Source organism: Pteropus medius, unplaced genomic scaffold (assembly GCF_902729225.1).
Source record: "Pteropus medius unplaced genomic scaffold, Ma_sr-lr_union100, whole genome shotgun sequence".
Taxonomy (NCBI): Eukaryota; Metazoa; Chordata; class Mammalia; order Chiroptera; family Pteropodidae; genus Pteropus; species Pteropus medius.
In genome coordinates this window covers 5,295,763-5,315,731 of record NW_024347791.1, presented here as the reverse complement: position 1 = coordinate 5,315,731, position 19,969 = coordinate 5,295,763, and the positions used below count along the sequence as shown (strand labels likewise).

The window sequence follows — 19,969 nt, the reverse complement described above, 5'->3', positions numbered from 1 at the left end:
TTTTTTTCTTATAATGAGAACTTTTAAGATCTAGTCTCTTAGCAACTTTCAAATACACAATCAGTGTTGTTTACTGTAGTCACCATGCTGTACGTTACGTCCTCAGGATTTATCTTATAACTGGGAGTTTGTACCTTTTGACCACCTTTTATGAGTTACAACTATGAATGGAACCCAGGATTCTAAAAGAGTACGGGGTACTCTGTACAAATTAGGAGCCCACAAGAATGGAACCCAGGATTCTGAAAGAGTATGGGGTACTCTGTACAAATTAGGAGCCCACGAGAAGCAACATAGGCAGTCACAATGTGATCACTTAAGACTGTGTGAGTGTACCATGATTTATGATCAGCATTTTATTGAACTTCTCAGGAAGATGCAGATTGATGGGTAGGCAATAGGCAGATACGACAGTGTAATTTGAATATGTGGAGTGGCCACTTAGCCTGACATATACCTCCCCTGAAGGCTTGCTGATGTCCCAAATTCCTCAATTCCTTTAAGACTGTTAAAAAAAAAAAAAGAGAGAAAAGGAAACTAGAACAGGACAGGATAATTTATTCATACTTATCCGTTACTAACACCTCAATATAAATAAGTTTATTAAGAGGACTTCCAGACCCTTTGGTGAAACCCCCTCATTTTCCAGGCGAGGGAATTAAGTCAGAGGGAAGGAGTGGCTTTTCCAAGGTCATACCTTTAGTGGCAGGGCTGGATCTGAAGGCCGTGTGCGGACACCACTGGATGACCTCTGCGGGGCAGAGACACCAGTAGGAGGTAGGAGGTTTGAAGAAAAGGAAGTTGGGGCAACAGATATATTAATTGAATTTATTTATATCCTGCCTTTTTCCTGTGAGGACTTGACATAACTGGCAGTTTGGGGCCGTGGGTGGCTCTTCCTAGAATACTTGGTTCCTTCCAGCCCACCAGTTTTTCGAGCAATGCAAAAAAAAACACCAATTGTGTTTTAGGGACCTGCGCCCCCAGCAGCCACATATACCTGGAACGGAGATGAGGCTAAAGATCCCTCTCATTTTACATGATTGCCCCCCTTCCTCAAGTCCTTACAATCCACCCAGCCATGCCTCCCGCCCTGAGCTGGAGTCGCGTGCACACCCATGGGGAGGGCATCACAGAAAATGAAGGTGTTCTGGGGTACCCTTAGGATCCTTCAAGGATGGTCTTTTTCCAACTTTCAAACACCCCGGGGGGCGGGGGGAAGTACGTGGAATAGATAGTTTCCTTCTACTTTAAATCCTTGCATATGTTATTCTTAACCTTTAGTATCTGCTATGGAGTGTCCATATCAGAATGTCTGATTTCACACTAGATTCCATATTTTGTTATTTCAGGCGTCTTTGGTGTTGTGCAGTATTAAAACTCTGAAATCAAATTGTTTGGGTTTGAAACCCGTCACCACTACTTAACCAGCTGTGTGAGCTCAGGTGACGTATTACTAGCTCTGGGACTCAGTTTCCTCACCTGTAAAATGGGAAAACGATAGTACTCACCTGGAGAATTACTGAGATAGCGCAGTGTGTGGTAATGTAAATGCTCAGTGCATGTTGGCTATAATTAAAATTTCAGTTTACCACAGCAACATTTCATGACTCCAATGCATCATGTTTTTAATATATTATCACTAACATATCAGTGTATCAACCTTTCTAACTGCTCTTCCTTCTGAACAATTTGAGAACAATTATTCTAAAAATTTCCTACCTCACACACACACCTCCATCACCACCCTCACCCTCTCTTATTATCGTCTTCAGAATTGTTCTACTTTTGATTTAACCTGTGTCTTATGTAACTCACCTCATTCTAGCTAACTTGGTGTGTGATGATTGTCTTTTCTCATACACACGTGACACATCTTCCAGTCGGCCTAAGGACAATCCTGGGCTCACATATAGACTTTAGGACTTCTTGAAATTGGCATCCCTGGTACCCCTCAAGGGACAAACCGATTAACCGTTACCTTCCTAGTCTAAGGGGTTTTCATGGAATCCTTCATCAGTCCATACACATGATTCGAAATTCCATTTCTGTCTTATTGCTCTAGTTTTGAAATTTTTCTTGGGGAATTTCTTGTGGAACTTGTAACATTGGACACCAGTGCCCGATACATACAAAAAATTATCGAATGGATGGACTTCCATCAGCATAGTAAAATTATTTTGGGAAATACCCATTTCAAGATGATAACATTGAGGTAGGGTGTTTAAAAACCCTTATTTATACCGCCAGGCTTAACTAATTTTTCTTCTTTGGAAAAGGGGTTAGGTCTATTGTCAACAAAGAAAGTGAGGGTTTCACTTTCGGATTTAAAGTTGTGACAATCAGAGTCCCTTTAACCAACCTCTTTCCCTAATCATTTTTCTCTCTGGTTCAGAAAATTGTGCGTTTTTTTAAGAGAAGGCATAATACTTTTATGTAACACATGTTTATAAGACAGCAACTTGTCACTGGACTGAATTTCTAATTTCTCACTATTTGAAAAGCCCCTCTTTTTTTTCCCACACCCAAATGACCTCTGAAATAAGACCCACAGCTCTTATGTTTAAACTGTTTCAAGCATCCTTGACTCTTTACATACATGTGGGTTTGTTTCCTTCAAAGTGTGGGAGGCTCTGCACTTACTCCATTACTTTGCAGCTTCTTTTGGACCATTTCTTGTTGGTGGCAAATCTTTGCCTATGGAGGGTGGATTGAATTTTTGGAAATAATCGAAAGCCCCTTTTTCAGAGCCATTCCAGTAACTAAATTTGGACATCAAGCTAGATCAAGATCATATGGATTTGGTGGTTAAAATAAAACAAAGCCTGTCTGTCATGAGACCGAGTGGCTTTCCTGTGTGGCTCTGACACCTAGAGAGGACGTCAGAGGTTTCGTGCACAGTCAGTGGTCGCTGTGCTGGCTCCCACGGGCGTTGGCCAGAGTGAAGAACAGGAGAGTAGAACAAAATTCTTGCTTCTTCCACTGGCTAGAGTCTGTGAAACCCAGCAGCCTGGAATAGCCCTGGGTCCCAGTTTCTTGTCTGTGAAATGGGAATCATTACACTCTCCTCTAGTGTTGTGTTTAGGATAAAATTTCATACCAAACGTAAAACCCCTTGTTAGTACATGGCGCCCAGTGATGCTCAGTGGGTGTCAGTTCCTCTTCTCACTCTTTTCTCCCTGAACAGAGGGCAGTGGTTTGCATATGACATTTCAGAAATGTCTGCCTAAAACTCACTCATGTTTCTTAAAAACTGCACCCACAAAATGATGTCAGGATAGCCCCCATGCTGAGTTTCCTTCAACCAGGGAGAATAACGTACTGGGGAGGATGCATAACACGACCATCACCACCTAAGAAAGAATCCCGGCAGCTCCGGAGAGGGTAGAGCTCCAGAGCTCCCCTGCTTCCCACCCCCAGCCCCGCGGAGCCCCCAGCCCCGTCTGCCAGGCTGAAAGACAGAAGGGTGGGATTCGCGAGTAATTAAAGGGAATTTGGAAGGCTGGGTGTTGCGGAATGTTAGATCACTAGCTAGAACAGCATGTGGCGTTCTTTAGGCAGGCTTCATTGAATCCATACAAAAAAAGAAAGAGGGGCTGCCTGCCGTCTGCTCATTTATCAAACAGCGAAGCTCAACTCTCACAGCTCCACAAAAGTGTTGGACTGTTTGCCGAGTCTTGCTCCAGAAATTAAAAGCCGAACAGCCCTTAGTGGGGCTGAAACCAACCCTGCATTTTGAGACTCAAACTAAATTGTGCTTGCTGGGCTTTCAGATCCCGGGACCAGTTGATTATTTGGTGAAAGGAGAGGAGAATAATTCGTAATGGACAGCCCATAAGAAACAGTTAAAAAAAAAAAAAAAAAAGCAAAGCCCCTTCCCTTCCCACAGGTTTTTTGTTGGGGCTGGAAGGAGGAGGCGCGATCCACACCAGCCCTTTCTTTGCTCAGAGTGGGAAAAGTCTTGACCTCCATTTGGGCAGAATGTGATGTGGTTCAGCAGTGTCTCCACCCATCCCCCATCCCCAACTCTTAACCAAATTCCTTTCCTCTTAGTTCTTTATGTGAAATTACCTTTCTCTCTTTCGGGGGGGAGGAAGAGAGGATTTGGCCAGCAAATATGTTCAGATAAAAAGTATTTTTACAAACAGAACCGAATAGTCTAACCGCACAAATACATTGCTTGGGAGACCATAATAGATCACAAAAGCCTACAAACTGGTTTGAATGAAGATCCTCTGAAAATCCATCAGAGGATTGAAGCATAGAGTGCTAACTCTGTCAGTGAAGAGAATGGGCTAGAAAAAGGTTGATGACTAGTGGAAGACGTAATAGGGGAGGCAGAGGGAGGTGTTAACGGATGTGGACCCCCTTGCTGCAGCCCCTCCCTAGCAGCCGGGCGGGCATTCTCCCCTCCCCCCTCCAGCCAGTGAAGAGCCAATGAAAGCCCCGCGGAGGTGGAGCTCCTGCCTCCGGCTGACCACGCCCAGGGCACAAGCCCGGGTGTCCACTCCAACCCCTTACACCCCGCTAGACGCCAGTCAGCTGAGCAAGTGTTATTTCCCCCATCTTATGGGTGACGAACACCGACGCTCAAAGGTCTTTTCTCTTTTTGGCTCTTCATTGTAGCACAGTCTTAAAAAGTGATGATACTCTTCTGCACTTCATGCAAAGCAATTTGCCAGTATGTTGTAGGAACCTTGAAATGTTTCTCCCCTTTCATCAAGCAGCTCCACCCTTGGGGGGGGGGCGCGGGGAAACAAGCAAAATATCAACAATAACAATAAAAATCATTGGGAAAACAATACCGCTTATAGCATCGTTTATATCAGCACAGCACGGGAAACAACTTCAGGGGCCAGCAGAAGAGGAACGATTCACGTATTCTTTCTTTCATTTATTGGATCTATGAATTAATGTACTGAGCCAGAGTATGTCCTGCCTGGACTACCTCAGTGGCCTCTGACTGGTCTCCCTGCTTCCACCCTTGCCCACTACAGTCAGTTCTCCTCACAGCAGCCAGAGCGACCCTTTGAAGGGTAAGTCAGATCTTGTTCCCGACTGCTCTGCTTAAAGCCCTCTAGAGCCTCCGCATCTCATCCGGAGTAAAGGCAGAAGTGCGTTACAGAGGCCAACAAGGCCCAAGGTGAGCCAAGCTCGTCAAGCCCTCCCGGTCTTTGCACGGGCTGTCCCCTCTGCTTGCAGTGTTCTCCCCGCGGATGTCCAGAAATTTTATTCGCTCACTTTCTTCAGGTCACCACACAAATGCGACATTTGATCACGGAGTCCTTACCACCCTAAATAAAATAACCCCTACCTCCCAGTCGCTCTTCCCCTCACCCGGCTTTTTCTGTTCCTCTCTGTAGCACTTATCCGATATAAGATATATTGACTTTTTAATTTGTTTATTTTTGGCCTCCTCCCACTAGAATGAAAGCTTCCTAAACAAAGGCTGTTTCTGTTTTGCTCAGTGTTCTATCCCTCAGTGCTTGGCAAGTGTCTGGCCTACAGTAGAGCTCGATAAATACTTGCTGTTGCAGGAATCTAAGCTATGTACCGTTAGGCAATCTATTGTGGTTATTGAGGCCACGGCTCGTCAAACGTGGGGAAGAGTAGTAGAAAATGAGTCTGCAGCTCCAGTGTGTGTAGAGTCTCCCAGGCCTGGGCAAGGACGTCGTAGAGCTAAGCAGACCACTGACTATAGATAGGAGGACCACATAACGATGGTCACTTAACCCCAACGAGTGGCCCCGGGAAGATTTGTGGGAGGAAATAAGATAAAAGCCAAGATTTGGAGGATGAGTAGACATGAGGCAGACTAAAGGGCATGAGGAGAGGGTTCTAGAAAATGAGAACAGCCTATTGGAGAGGCTAGGTAGGGGAAGAGAGGATGCAGCATGTTCGTGAAACCTGAAGGAAGCCCGTATGGCCGGGGTGTGCAGACTGGGAGAGGAGGAGGGGGAGAGGTGCGCTGGAACGGAGGCAGGACGGAGCTGGCAGGACCTGACGGGTCTGGACTTTGTCTCGAGGCTTCGTGGAGATGTGGCTGTGGTAGGGCACGACTGGACACAGGGGCAATGAGGAGCCCATTGTTGCAATCCAGGCACGAGTTCATGGCCCCGGGACTGGTGGAGATGGGAAGAGGCGGGTAGAATCAGAATATACTCAGGATAGAGGAAGGACGAAACTCGTCATAGGCTGGAAGTAGCAGGTGCCATCACGGTTTGGAGAAAGAAGAGGTTTTACTCCTGGTCAGGGAATCGGGAAGGCTATTCATGGGGGAGCGGTGCGTGCTTGAGTGGAGTTCAAGGTCACAGGTGGTGAGGAGGCAGAGAGGGTGGCAGGTAGGAGGTGCAGAGCCTGGAGCCCAGAAGTCGGGAATCATTCAGAGAATTGATCGACAGCAAGTCGTCTGATTTGGATGGAGCTTGGGGCTCATGTAAGGAGGTTTTGAGAGAAAAGGGAGAAGAAAAAGTGGAGTTGCACAGTGACCGTCGAGCTCCAGCTGAGTCGGCTGGCCATGGAGAGGTGTCAGAGGTCTCTGCGGAGACGGGTAATGATCTGGATTATTCCCTCAGTAAATCCACTTGGGGACCTCAGTTATCCAGACAGAATGACTTTTGCTTAGGTTTTTTTTATATTAAGCACAAGTGTTTGTCAGATTTCCACTTTACTGGCTGCAGGTAGATTTAATCTAAGGGGAAACCCCAGGCTGCCTGCTGATGTCACAGTCCTCTCCGCTGTCTTCCCCTTCCCCTAGCATATGTGGGGACAGGGCTCTCAGATTCTGTTCATATTAGAGGCCACAAGAACGTTTCCAAGAGGGTCAAAGTTAGGGGAACTGAAAAGAAATCTTCATTGAAGAGTAGATGAGTACAAGAAATGATTTCATTCCTTAAACACGCCTAACAGGTATAAATGCAGGAATATGACATAAAAGAAACAAAAGTTGCTGTTAAAAGAAGGGGCTTTGGGGCACTTTCATTCATCCAGAGACAAGAATTTTGTTGCAGTAGAGCGTCCAGTCGGACTGGGTACATTCGGACGTGCATCATGTGAGCTGCGTGGCTTTGTGCAGATTATTGAGCCTCTCTCAGCCTCCGTTTACTGTACAGAGGGACCAGCAGTGGAACCTGGCCTGTCGTAGTGATTAACTGAGGTAATACATGTAAAGTGCTTGGCACAGTGCCAGAGCCAGGGCTTGGCTCCAGAGCCTGTGGGCTTAACCACCCTATACCATTGCTTCCTAGCTCGCTAGGGAAACCGAGATGGCAGGCACCTAAGGCTTCGTGGGAAGGGTCACAGGGCAAGTGGAGAGGCTGAGAGAGGAGTTCCTCAGGGGTGACTGGGGGACAGCGTGGTTTTGGCATTCCAGAAAGAAGAGATAGCATGTGCTGGGGTAGGACCAGTATATGCCTGGAGCTCAGGGAGCACGGTGTGGGGGGCAGGGGGGCGGGGCTGGATTTGAGGCTAGGGATTTGGGCTGGGGTAGGTCACAGAGGTCCTCATGGACCAGCCCTAAGAGGCTAGATTTTGGTCCAGCGTAGGTAGCGAGAAGGCACCCACTGTTTTCAACAAAGAAATGAAATGATCATATTGGGATTTTAAAAAAGATCCTGCTCTCAGGGCAGCAAGGCTGGAAGAGGGGCAACCAGTTCGGAGAATGTGTTTGGGGTCCAGGTGAGAGATCATGGCTGGCAGAGTGTGAGGGTTCTCCGGCCAGTGAGAGATACTGAAACAGTGGCGGGGTTCAGAAGATGTCTTGGGCAAAACCAACAGGACATGGATTGTGTAGTGTCAGGAAGAGAGTGGAGTCTCTCCAGCTTCTGCCTTGGGTGACTCCGGAGAGGGTGATGCTGATCATAAAGATGGTGAAACTGTATGTATCGATGCAGACATTATTCAGAAGGGATATTAAGCCTATCAGCTATGGAGAGAATCGTAGATTAAATCGATTGATGACTTCACAGGCCCCGTTCCACGACTCGATAACTCCTCAAGATCATAGTGCAAAGAATTGCAAACACATTGACTGCATGTTTTATTGCCTTGTAGAGGTAGAACAAGCATTTCCTAGAGGCTCTCTGGTGTGTCTCTAGACCAGAGTCTGTGGCCCCTAGTACCTTAGCCCAGGGCCAGGCCCTGCTGTTTGCTCTGTGCACGTTATGTGAGACACCATTGGGATAAACACTTAGAAAGATTTCAGAACTTTGCCACTCTCTTCAACCAAGGAGTAATAAAACTTAGCAATAACAACAACAGAAAAACAATATAGCTTCTTAAAATTATCTACATATTGTTTTTAGGGAATAGGGAATGATTTATTTTTTAAAAAAGAAAAAGAAAGAAAAACAACCACTATAACATTCTGGTATATTTTTGGTGCTGCTTTCAAGATTAGCTTGAACCTCCTCTGCCAATTAGGACTATTTCTAGTAAGAAAATCCTCTTCTGTTTGCAAAAAAATGTTGATTTCTTATACAAATGTTATACAAAACCCTTTTGTTGTACTCACAATTCGACTACCCTAACAAACATCCATTTTTATTTTTCCATATTTCCTTTCTGTTCCTATATTTGTGTAAACATAAGTTATAACCATAGCATAAATGTCGTTTGAGGTCTGCTATTTCATATAATATTGTCATAAGCATTTTCTGTATTGTGACATAGTTGTCGTTACCATCATTTTTAATGCCTGTATAATATCTTATTGAGTATATGTATAATCATTTATTTAGCCAGTTCCCTATCACTGGACATTTATTTTTTTTCCAATTTTTAGTAGCCTTGCACATAGCTTTTTCTTATTTTAGATTATTTCCTTGGAATGAATAAATCACAGTGTATGAGTATTTTTATTGTAAAAGTAATTATGGGAAGGGTCGCATTAATAAACGACATTACCAGCAATGAATATTTGTTTTACCACCTCCATGACAGCATTATTATTTTCAAATGGTATGCTAATATCAGAGCATTAAACATGGTACCTTCCTGTGGAGCCCGTCTGCATAGGAGAAATTTCCCAGATGGAAATATAGGAAACTTTCTGGTTTTCCTCATCAACTAGAATGTGTTTATCTTTTGGATGCTGGGATGCTTGTAACTTTATTGAATTATCATCTTTGCTCGGGTAGGTAGGAAACTCAGAACCCAAATCAACCCACTTTTAACCAATGTGAGGAACCCCCCTAACCCGGCCCTATTTTTATGCTTCTAGTATTTTCCCTCAATCTCTTTTGACATATTTATATCTGTTCATTATCGTGCCTTTGTGAACAGCTGCTTCAGATCTTGGCTCTGACACCAGTCATGTGACAAAGGCCTGGACGGCATATTTGGCCAGAGGTTCAGATTAGCGGCCCGAGGTGAGGAAGCCACGAGACCCTGGTGTGGTCTCAGACTGCATAACAGGACAGAGCGCTTAGCCCTGTCGCTGACAGCCGGGGTCCCATCCCATTCTGAATAGATCATTTTCCTCAGATCACAGCCATTTGAGAGGGACATAGACAAAGTGGGAAGCCCACGTCCTTCGTTTACAGGAGGTAGGGTTAAAGAAACCAGGGATACGGTACCAACAAAGTGATACCATTGGAGAACTCAGGGAAGGATCGCATCATTTTGTTCTGTATCATTACGATGAGACGACAAAGTGGCATCGCAATATAATTTCCTTAGATTCACTAACTATACTCGTGAGGAATGCAGCGTTCGCTGCCCCATCCATTCTCCACACTGGAGACAGGTTAGCTTCTTAACGTCCAGACACGGTCATCCTTCACACTACCCATTCTAGATGCTCAGCATCCCTCTAACTCGTCCACTTCTTTCCATCCCCACCGATGCCAATTTAGTTGAAGCCGCCATCATCTATCCCTCTGATTAGGGGAAGACTACATAAACCCCTGAGTCCCCAGATGTCGGGGAAGAAGTCTAAGGCACAGAGAGGTTAAACTTTTTCCAAGTTCAGACAACTAGCAGGGTCACAGTAAATGTTTGTTGAATGAGCAAACCAGGCAATGAGAGGATCTGTGGATGGCAGAGGGGAGGGTATGAATGGACCCACAGAGATTCATCCCCAGCTCTGAGAAAGTGCTCAGTGTTCATGCCCTACCCGTGGTCAGTGAGCGCTAGGGAGGACAGCATGCAGCCTTGCGCGCTCTGACCACGGGTGCCTGCTCCATGCTGTCCTAGAAGGGAAGGGAGTCGGGCAGAATTTGGTTAGACCTCAGAGAAAAGTCCCTGAAAGTAAAAGGGAATGAGTCATCAGGACAATCAGTGGTAACAGTGGGTAACATTTATTGAACCATTACTAACTGCCAGGCACTGGTGCAAATTATTTACGTACGTTTATTCTTCAGCTCAGCTCATCACAAAAAATTCCCTGAAGTAGGGGTTCTTATCATTCCCATTTTATAAATGAGGAAACGGAATCATTTGACTGTTAAAAAACTGGCCCAGGGGCTCTCGACTCACTAAAAGCTGAGCTTGGATCTAATCCGAGCAGTCTAATTCCACAAGCCGTTGCCCAAGGACCTGCACTACCCTGCCTCTCCACAGACCTCAGCTCTGTCAGCACCAAGGATGAGGCCCTTTAGTTGTATTTTCACCTGGGCACATGGCCCCATCCTCCCAGATTTCTGGCAAATGTGTGTGGTTGTCCTGGGCAACAGCAGTTAGCATCCTCCACTCTGCAGATGAGTAAAGGATAGCCTCAGGGGCAGGGGAGGGCTTGTTCCTTCATTCATCAGAAAAGGATTGAGCTCTTCACGTGTGCCAAGCCCTGTGCCAGGTCCCTGCCGTCATGCAGCTTCCATTCAGGTGAGGGAAGCAAGAGAAAAAAGCACTCAGAGGGTGAGCCAGCAAGCTCACTGCAGAGCGCTAAGCGGGAAGAAGACAAAGCTGGGCCACGTGATACCGAGGGACTGCTGTGCGATTCTGCATCGGCTCATCAGAGGAGGTCGCTGGGCAGAGGCAACTCCCTCAGAGGCCAGCCTGTGGTGAGGGAAGGAGCCAGTCTTGTGAAGATCCAGGTGTAAATGCATTCCAGGCAGAGGAACGGCAGTACCAAGGCCCCCAGTGGGGAGCAGGTTGGGTTGTGTTTCTGGGACTAGGAAAAAAAAAAAAAAGCCATCGTGTCTGGGACCCAGTGAGTGAGGTCGAGAATGGGACAAGAGAAGGCCAGGAGGTAAGCAGGGACAGGTCACAGAGGCTGGGGGTGGGTTTTAGTTCCAGGGGCGATGGATGCCACTGGCGGGCTTCAAGCAAGGGAGTGACAAGTTCTGGATCAACAGGTACTCTCCCCGACGTTGTGAGTAGGAGGGGTGAAGCTCAGAGCCACCAAGTGAGCCCCACAATCACTCAGGCGCACCCCTCCCACGTCCCTGAGGCCAGGTGTCTTCTCGGGGTCCTGACGGACTCCTAATAAGCCAATGCAACCAAGGATATATGTTCTCCCTTCTTTAGACTGCTGTTTGTTCAGTGCAGTCGCTGTGCTCCCAGCTTCTCCTGACGGATAACGGATTCTCGTGTTGACTTGCAGATCATAAGGCAGCAGTTTCCTCAACTGACCACCAGAAGACTCGGGACCCGAGGACAGTCCAAGTAAGCACCGAAGCCCTTCGCCTGCAGAGACCCAGACCCCAGGCCTTTCACCCTGAGCTCTGTCTACAGGCCTGGCAGGAACTCCATGCCTAGCCAGAGCACGGAGGAGCGTTAGACAGCCGGCCATCTCTCCCAGGACCCCCGAGAGAGAGGACGTCTAAAGCCCAGGGCCATCTGGCCCAGCTGCTTTAAGGAATCCGACTTTGTACCACCCTGCCTTTAAGGGCTTTTGTAAAATTGTCTGGAGCATCATTTAAAGGAGCACCTTGTAGCTTCTCGGACAATCTCCAGGTTATTTGGATTGTTTCACCGAGCAGCTCGCTGCTCTCATAGTATCCAGCCAGCCGGTGGAGCGGCCTGTCCTAATTTCTGAGAGAGAGATGGGGAGGGGAGGCTCAGCCATACTGTGGTGCACAGGGCATAGTGCTTTCCACTCATCAGTCCTGTCAACCAGCCTACCGATATTTGCCTCATACTTTCTATATGTCAGATAATACGGTGCTGAGTGCTGGGGACACAGGAGAAACCAAGTCACTGTCCTCATGGAGCATACGTTCGGTGGGGGGAGGATAGACAGACAATCAGATCGTGACAAAGGGCTGTAGAGAATAACAAAAGGGAAGTGGCCTGGTTGAGAAAGCGTAGTCCCGGAAGGCCTTTCTGAAGAGGTGACCTGAGGGGTGGGAATCCTATGGAGACACCTCCTAGGTGTGAGTCAGGATGGAGGGAATCTGCCCATAGTGAATCAGGCTTCACTAAAATCTGGATTTATAAGACTTGCCTAGAAGGGCATTTCAAAAATTGTGGGACATTCATAGGTGTTCCATGGCAAAGGTCTGGTGGCCACGTGAGTTTGGCGAGCACTGAGTTAAACAGGTTCCTTGATGCAGGACTTCTCAGAACCTTGATTATGCTAATGTACACACTGCGTTCACAAGGGGGTGCCTTATTATACAGCATTTCTAAACATTTTGACCAGCCGAGTAGCAGGTCAGCACCTGCCGACGACTCATAAAATACTGAAACTTTTTAAAAAAACAGACCACGTAAGACTTTAAGACGTGTCACTAAGGGTGATTCAAAAGCGGCGTGTCCAGTGCTGCCCCCTCACTCTTCCCGTTCCTGAGCAGCATGTTCCCATCTTCCCGGGGCGGGTTTATCTTTGGAACCAAGATAGGTAAAGAAAGCAGATGATCAAACTGGGAAACACCTTTTTTGGTAAAGTTCTGAAGAAAACGAGACTAATTATTTTTGTGTCACTCAGAAGCTCTGGGGGCGATTTCCAAAGAGACATACAGAAAAGTTTTTAGCCAGGGACATTCTGGAATACATTTCTCATAGTTTTCCAAGGTGACTACTCTGAAGAATAAATCTTGGTTCATACTGAGAAATTCCGGTATCCGTTTTAAAATGAGGTTTTCAGCCTTTTTAAGAGTACAGAGTACGAAAGCCAGATTCTTCCTTTCTTGGTTGCTGGTAAGCACAGTAGTTAGCACACAATGGGTGATTCACAGTGTTGGCTGAACAGATAAGTGGATGGATGGAAGAAGGCTGAATGCGTGGAAATGAATTATTTTTCTCCCGCTCATAGTCTCTGGAGAGACACTTACTCCAAAACATAGTTGCCCATTTCTAAGATGAGTAGAAATAGATAGTAAAGATAGTAATAATAGAACAAAGTTTTCTTATCCTATACAAACTTGAAGAAAGTCTCCTTCTGTCCGCATGTGCGAGCCTGTTTTTTGTTCGTTTGTCTTCATTTTTCTTTAACCTAGAGGTTGGCATATTGGGCAGTACTTCCTTAAAAATTCCATGTAATCAATTTCCCTCTTTCCTCTCTATAAGAACCCTCCAAGGCTGGTCACACCGCCAACCAATCAAAGGTAATCAGAAGCTCTAGTCTCCAACCCACTGTTGGGCCTTATAGCAAAAAATCCCTCAGCAAATTTACTTGGACAGAAGACACTGGCGGGGAGGGGCTGGTGCGTTGATGTGCCTACAAAGCCGAAAGAGAAAAATTAAGATCAGAGCAACAGCTTCCTGTAGTTGTGGATTTTAGCAGTCTACACTCTGAAAAACCAAGAAAAGGTCTGATCTGAAGTGTTACGATGATCTTGATGAGAAATTATAAAGGGGAACTTGGTAAAGTTAGGGAGACTGCCTTCCCACCTGAAGGGCGCTTCTGGGGCACACGGAACCCCTCCCCTCCCCTCCCCCTCCCGCAGGACCGGACTTTGAGTTGGAAAGGCAGTTATGACAGTTGGAAAGTAGAAGGCACAGGAGACAGAGATCAGCTCAACACAGAGAGAACTTTCCGATAACTGTACCGACCCAAAATGAGCTGGGCTGCCTTCGGAGGCTCCGAGTTCCTCATCCCAGGATGTATTCAGATAGAGGAGAGATGCCCACTAAGCAGAAATATCACAGAATGGTACCAGGAGGAAAGGAGGGCAGGGGAGGGAAGGTTACGTTACATGTGCTTGTCTCTCCCCTCCCTGGGAAGCCTCTCCCGTAACTCAAAACGCTTCCTCATTTGTATCGGGCTGTGACTGTCACCAACCATCTCTCCATGAGTAGGAAAGAAGAGTTAATATGTTTGTACAGTGTTTCTGAAAGGGAGGTCCAAGAGTTACTTACAGTAGTATTGCTGTGTTATTGTAACAGTCTACTCTAGACCTACTAAACCAGAATCTTTGGGGGAGGGACCCAGGAGTCTGTATTTTAATATGTTCTGTAGGGGATTCTTACTATTAGCAAAGTTGGAGACTCACCGGCTTAGTGGTTAAAAGCACTTTGGAGGTTCGAATCCTGCCTCTACCACTTACCGGGTGATCTTGGGTGTATTACTTAAATTCTCTGGGCCTTAGTTCCCTAGTCTGTACAACGGGGATAATAATTAGCTCCAGCCTCACAGGGATTTTGTGAGATTAAATAAGGTGATGTGTGTAAACCACTTGGCACCTTGTGAGCTGCTGTGATGGTGCCAGGAGGCAAGGAGGGGAGGGGAGGGCACCCCATTTACAATAGTAGATAATGACAGTCCCTCCAATGATTGGGGACCATAGAGCTGGGAATATAATGCAGGTGCTTATCCAGCAGGCTGGTCCATCTCAAACTGATGTGCATCAGAGTTACTTGTGGTGCCTGTTTCAGTGCTGATCCTGGGCCCCATCCCCATGTTCCGAATCAGTAGGCCTGGGGCCGAGGAATCTGTATTTTTATTATGACCCATAATGACTCTGACAAATATCAAAGTTTGTAATACCACCATGCAGCGTTTGCTGTTAGTATTGCACGGTGGCTTTGTAGTCAGACCCGTGTGCAAGAACCTGTATTCTAAACAGCTATAACCTCGAGCAAGTTAAGCTTTCTTGCCTTCATTTTCTCATCCATAAAAAAGACCTTAATAATCCCCATTTCACAGTATTATTTTACAAATTAATATACATAAAACACTTTGCAAAAAGTGCCTAGCACATAGCAAGTACTCAACAGATTGTAGTTAAAATCCAAATAAAATGCAGCCTCTATCCCTCCTTAGTCTTAGTTAATGATGTGGCTATTATTAAGCCCATTTTAAGTTAATAAAAATTTCTGGTCTTTGTTTTACATTCAGTATCAACAGAAGCAACTGAAATTATCTTTTTAAAGATAGGATTCTTTAAAACTACCTTTTATTGCTTAAGAAAAACAGGCCAAATGAATTTGTGTTGGTGGTAAAGTTTGCCATCATAAACACACCCTGCCTCTTGGGGTCCCCCCCCCCAAGAAGAGATTCAAATGCTATCCCTCTAGATCACACTGGCTGGATATCAGAGATTAAGTACAAGTGGAAATTTTTTCATCCCCCTGCTTTGCAAAGTATTTGACTTAACATTTTCTGTAGGAGGCAATTTTGGTTATTTTTACCTGCCTGATTGATGGCTGGCAACATGGAACTTTGGTTTAATTCTAGACTTCCGAGATATAGAGCCTTAAAGGAGAGTTAACTCTTCCAGCCCAGGGAGGACAGGCCCAGTCATCCTTGGCCTTGGGCACCCCCTGCCCAGGAAAACCCACCTGATAATGGTGCATGTGGATCTCTCTCTGTTTGTGGCCCAGGTACCATTACTACGGCATTGCGGTGAAGGAGAACTCACAGTATTATGATGTGATGTATTCCAAGAAAGGAGCCGCCTGGGTGAGCGAGACAGGCAAGAAAGAAGTGAGCAAACAGACGGTGGCATATTCACCCCGATCCAAACTTGGAACGTTGCTGCCAGAGTTCCCAAATGTCAAAGATTTAAATCTACCAGCCAGTCTGCCCGAGGAGAAGGTGACCGTGTCTGAAGTGTTACTGGGAGCGGGGGATTTCTCTCTTTCTTTTACACACACAGACGTGCATGCGCACACACACGCACACACGCACGCACACAACTAATTGCAGAATGGTGAGTTTGAAAATATAAAGCTAGAAATCTGAATCAAGTATGGATTTTAGTTAATAATGTATCAGTATTGGTTAACTAGTTATGACAAAGGTACCATGCTAATATAAGATGTTAACAGTCACTGGATGTGAGGCACGTGGGAAGTCCCTGTACTATCTTCACAACTGTCCTACAAATCCAATACTATTCTAAAATAAAAAGTTTATCTGTCTACCTATCTAATCTACCTGTCTGCCTACCTACCTACCTACCTACCTACCTATTGCCCTTCCCATCCCTCTATGAGGTTATACTTTCTCATTTCACGAGGGAAGAACCCCTCTCCTCTAGATTTATTTTTTATAGGATAAAGTTTATTTTCCCATGTGCTGCAGAGGATATGGTGAAATCATAATCCCTCAGACAAAGAAGATTTTATAAGTATAGTGACTCAGAGAGTTCAGATCATAGGGTGTTTGGAGGAAATTATCAGAAGCATGAATTTGGGGACTTTTCCCCAGGTTATCACATCTCTAAGGCACCCGTCTTGATGCAGCCCATGTGCCAGCAGGTGCTGAGCTCCTGTCGTCCACAGGGGGTGCTGGGAGCTGGGGTGCAGCAGTGAATGAGCCCTGAGTCCTGCTCTCAGGAAGCTCACAGTCAAGCAGGGGCTGGATGCTCGTACCAGCAAACCAAGTGTATGTTAAACACGTACACATCTACGTTTTGAAACAAAGAATGTCTGTAGAGAATGCTTTCAATCTAAGAACTAGATAAATTATTATTTTTTCTCAAATTTGCTTTTTTTTTTTTTCCCCCCTCAACAAACTTCCATACCACAGCTTTACAATCCTTGGAGAAAGGAAGCTGGAGATAAAATTCTCCTGCTAAGCAGATTCTGGAGAATTTCCAAATGTCTTTTTTGTGATTTTGGCAAAATCACCTCTTCTTATAAATACACACTGGGTATTCACTTTTCAGTATCTCTCAGCTGATGAGAATTTAATGTAAGAAGCCCTACCAAACTCTGCTATGTGCCAGGCACCGTGCTAAATGCCGGATGCACAGGCATGAATAATATGCCATTTTATTTTCCCAGAGCCCACAGTTTCAGGGAGTGGAGAGTAGGGGCAGGGAGAGAAACCTGTGTTTTCCCTCCGAGGGGTGAGTGCTGTGATGGGACACACTCAGGTGCCGTGGGAGCACAGAGGAGGGAGCTGAGGGGCAGAGGAAATCACCTCCTGGAGGTGAGTCTCACTGGGGTCGGTCAGGATGAGCAGGTGTCAGGCAGACTCCATCCCCTCGACAGGGAATAAACGACTTGAAATTCCAAGGGCAGCGGTAATGCATATTAACGTATGCCTTTATTGTTGATCCCTCCCCACTCCCCACAGGTTTCTACCTTTATTATGATGTACAGAACACACTGTCAGAGAATACTGGACACTGTAATAAGAGCCAACTTTGATGAGGTAGGTCGACAAGTGTTGAGTTGTAAATACGCTGTGTTGAAATATTGTAACACACTAGCTTCTGTTTCACAAGCTCCTACTACGTGCCAGACCTTCTGGATGCTCTGGGTGCACATTAGCTCGCTCAATCCTCACAGCGATCCTAGTAACCAGGTGCCATTATCATCCTTGTTTTACAGATCTTCTGTGTGAACAGCAGTTGGCATCGCCTTTTCTTTGATCTAATTAGTGAGCCTCATCTTGCCCAACTGGCCTACTAGGAAGACAGTTTTGCCAGGATATCATTATAGCCAGAATTATAGATTCAGAAAACCCAAAGGAAAGCTTTCCTATATTTTGGATTTAATTTTTTCCTGAGGCTTATCCACTTCGATGCCTTTGCGCTGGCTACCCTCCATTCTCAAGGTCTGGTCCACGTGTCTATCAAATCCCACCAGCAGGAGACCAAAATAGAAAATCCAGGAAGCTTACTTTATATAATCATTTTCAATCATTTGCATCTGATTATTTTTATCACTTATGCTTGCAAAGAGTTAAGAGCTTCTTTCTTCTGTCTAATAAGTTTTCATTTGTTAAATGCCTCCATGATGCCAGGCGTTTTATATAAGTTATCTGACTTCATCTTAATCATAGGAAGACATCAATATCTCCATTTTATAAAAGCTGACAATTCATACATTTAGTCCTGAGCTCCGAATTCGATTGACTCGACATCTAACTTAACATGGCTCAACCAGAGCACTAATTTTCTGCCCCAAATCTGTTTTCTAAGTCTTCGGTTACCAGCCCCCCGACCCAGTTGCTCAAGCCGTAAACCTCGAGTCTTTTCTTTCCCTCACCATCCATATCCAGTCTGTCGGGAGGTCCTGTCGGCTCCACCTCCTGATGTAAACACCATGTTTGTCCACTTCACATCTCACTCCCAGGTATCAGCTGTCACGCTTTACACTGTTCTCCCTCCTTCCTTATTCTTCTCACTCCAAGGAACCAGTGCCATAGGACATTAAATGGTCTAAAACGCAGAGAGTAGGATGGGAGGTCAAAACTGGATAATACACTCTGTTCAAAGGCTGCTCCATAGACCGAGGACGAGCAGGGCTCCCTGTGCCTCTTGAACAGGCTTCAAACAGAGAGATGCCTGCAAAAGACACTGATTTTCCCACAGATTTGTTTTACTGTACACAGCTGCTGATCTTTTCAGAATTTCTGCTAGAAACTGACTGCTCAAAATGAGCGAGAGCTACAGTGAGGCGGGGGGGAGGGAGGGAGGGTAGGGTTGCATGCAATGAAAGCCTAGAAGGGCAAATGCATTCAGAAGGAATCGATGGGGCAGAGCTTCCTACTCAGAGTTGGAAAGGCAGGCAGGGAGGTCCAGGACCCAGCCTGAGGCTGATGCCCAGGGATAAGCTGGGACGAGGGGACAGCAGAGCACCTTGTCCTAGGGATGCGGCCATCTCCAGGCCCAGCCAGACTGACAGTTAGCCACCAGGTGTCCCAATGGCAGAACAAGAGCCTTGACAGGTGAGCAGAGCCACAGTGGGATTCTGGCTGGGTGACACTCAGATACTTGGGCAAGGGTGTCTCAAATGCTTAGGGCAGTACACTGATTTTTTGGTCCCAGAAGTGATAGAGCCTCCATGCTAACAGTAATAAGCTAACCTTTATTAAGCATCTACTAGGTGCTAAGCGCTATAATAAGTACTTTTTAGGCTCTTTACCAAAACCTATGCATTAAATTCTACTTTTATTCCCATTGCACATGTGAAGAAACTGGGAGGTAGAGATATTACACCCATAGCTGGTAGTGGGGCCAGGATCGGAACCCTGGAAAGCAACCTCCACTCACTTGGATTTTCTTTGTTTTAATTTTCAATCTGGATGAAAACTTTACAGTATTATCACCATTGTGGCATTAACACAACTGCGACTTGAGTTTCACAATTTACAAACCCGACTTCATTCATCACTTTGGTCATGCTTTTGACAATTACCATTTTCCCCACCTGAAGTCAGGGGGGGCGTGCTTTTCTCCCCATTCCTCGTCCCCCGAGCCTCCCATCCCATGTGTACACTGGGGAGTCCAGGCGGGCTGGGCTGAGCTCAGGTCACCAGGCTGGGCTCAGGGGTGGAGCCTGATCAGAGGAAAGCAAGACCCTACTTCTCAGAGGGGCCTGCAGGACACTTCATGTCACCAGGGCAGGGGCAGAAAACTGGGAAGCGGGCAGCAGTTTGAGGAGACACACGGGTCTCAGGAATAGGACAGGAGCCCAGCTACCATGTGAAGAACAAACTATCCACGGGACTGACTGGTAGGAAGACAGGCAGACATGGGCTCTATGTCATCCATTCCCTGACTTTCTATCTGGCTTTGGACAAATGTCTCTGCAAAATGGGAGTAACAATTTTCAGCTGTAGTGGTGGTATGAGTATTAAATGAGAGTACCTATGCAAAGTTCCTGGCATATAGTAGGCACTCAGTAAATA

General features: G+C 46.0%; 1 protein-coding gene and 1 long non-coding RNA gene across 3 annotated transcripts in view; one reads left to right on the top strand and one right to left on the bottom strand.

The window, feature by feature from the left end:
* The window catches only part of RFX4 (regulatory factor X4), a 136,832-nt gene that overhangs the window by 57,430 nt on the left and 59,433 nt on the right, over positions 1-19,969 (top strand). For both annotated transcript variants that reach the window (XM_039877868.1, XM_039877867.1), the window contains exons 5-7: positions 11,543-11,604; positions 15,706-15,919; positions 17,408-17,485. In XM_039877868.1, the coding sequence (XP_039733802.1) occupies positions 11,543-11,604; positions 15,706-15,919; positions 17,408-17,485 (354 nt within the window). The remainder of the gene's footprint in view (positions 1-11,542; positions 11,605-15,705; positions 15,920-17,407; positions 17,486-19,969) is intronic.
* On the bottom strand, positions 10,335-18,628 carry LOC120614912 (uncharacterized). The gene is made up of 3 exons (XR_005656127.1): positions 18,325-18,628; positions 15,664-15,780; positions 10,335-11,110 (listed from the first exon to the last, which is right to left on the bottom strand). It is a non-coding gene; the product is annotated as an uncharacterized LOC120614912 (long non-coding RNA).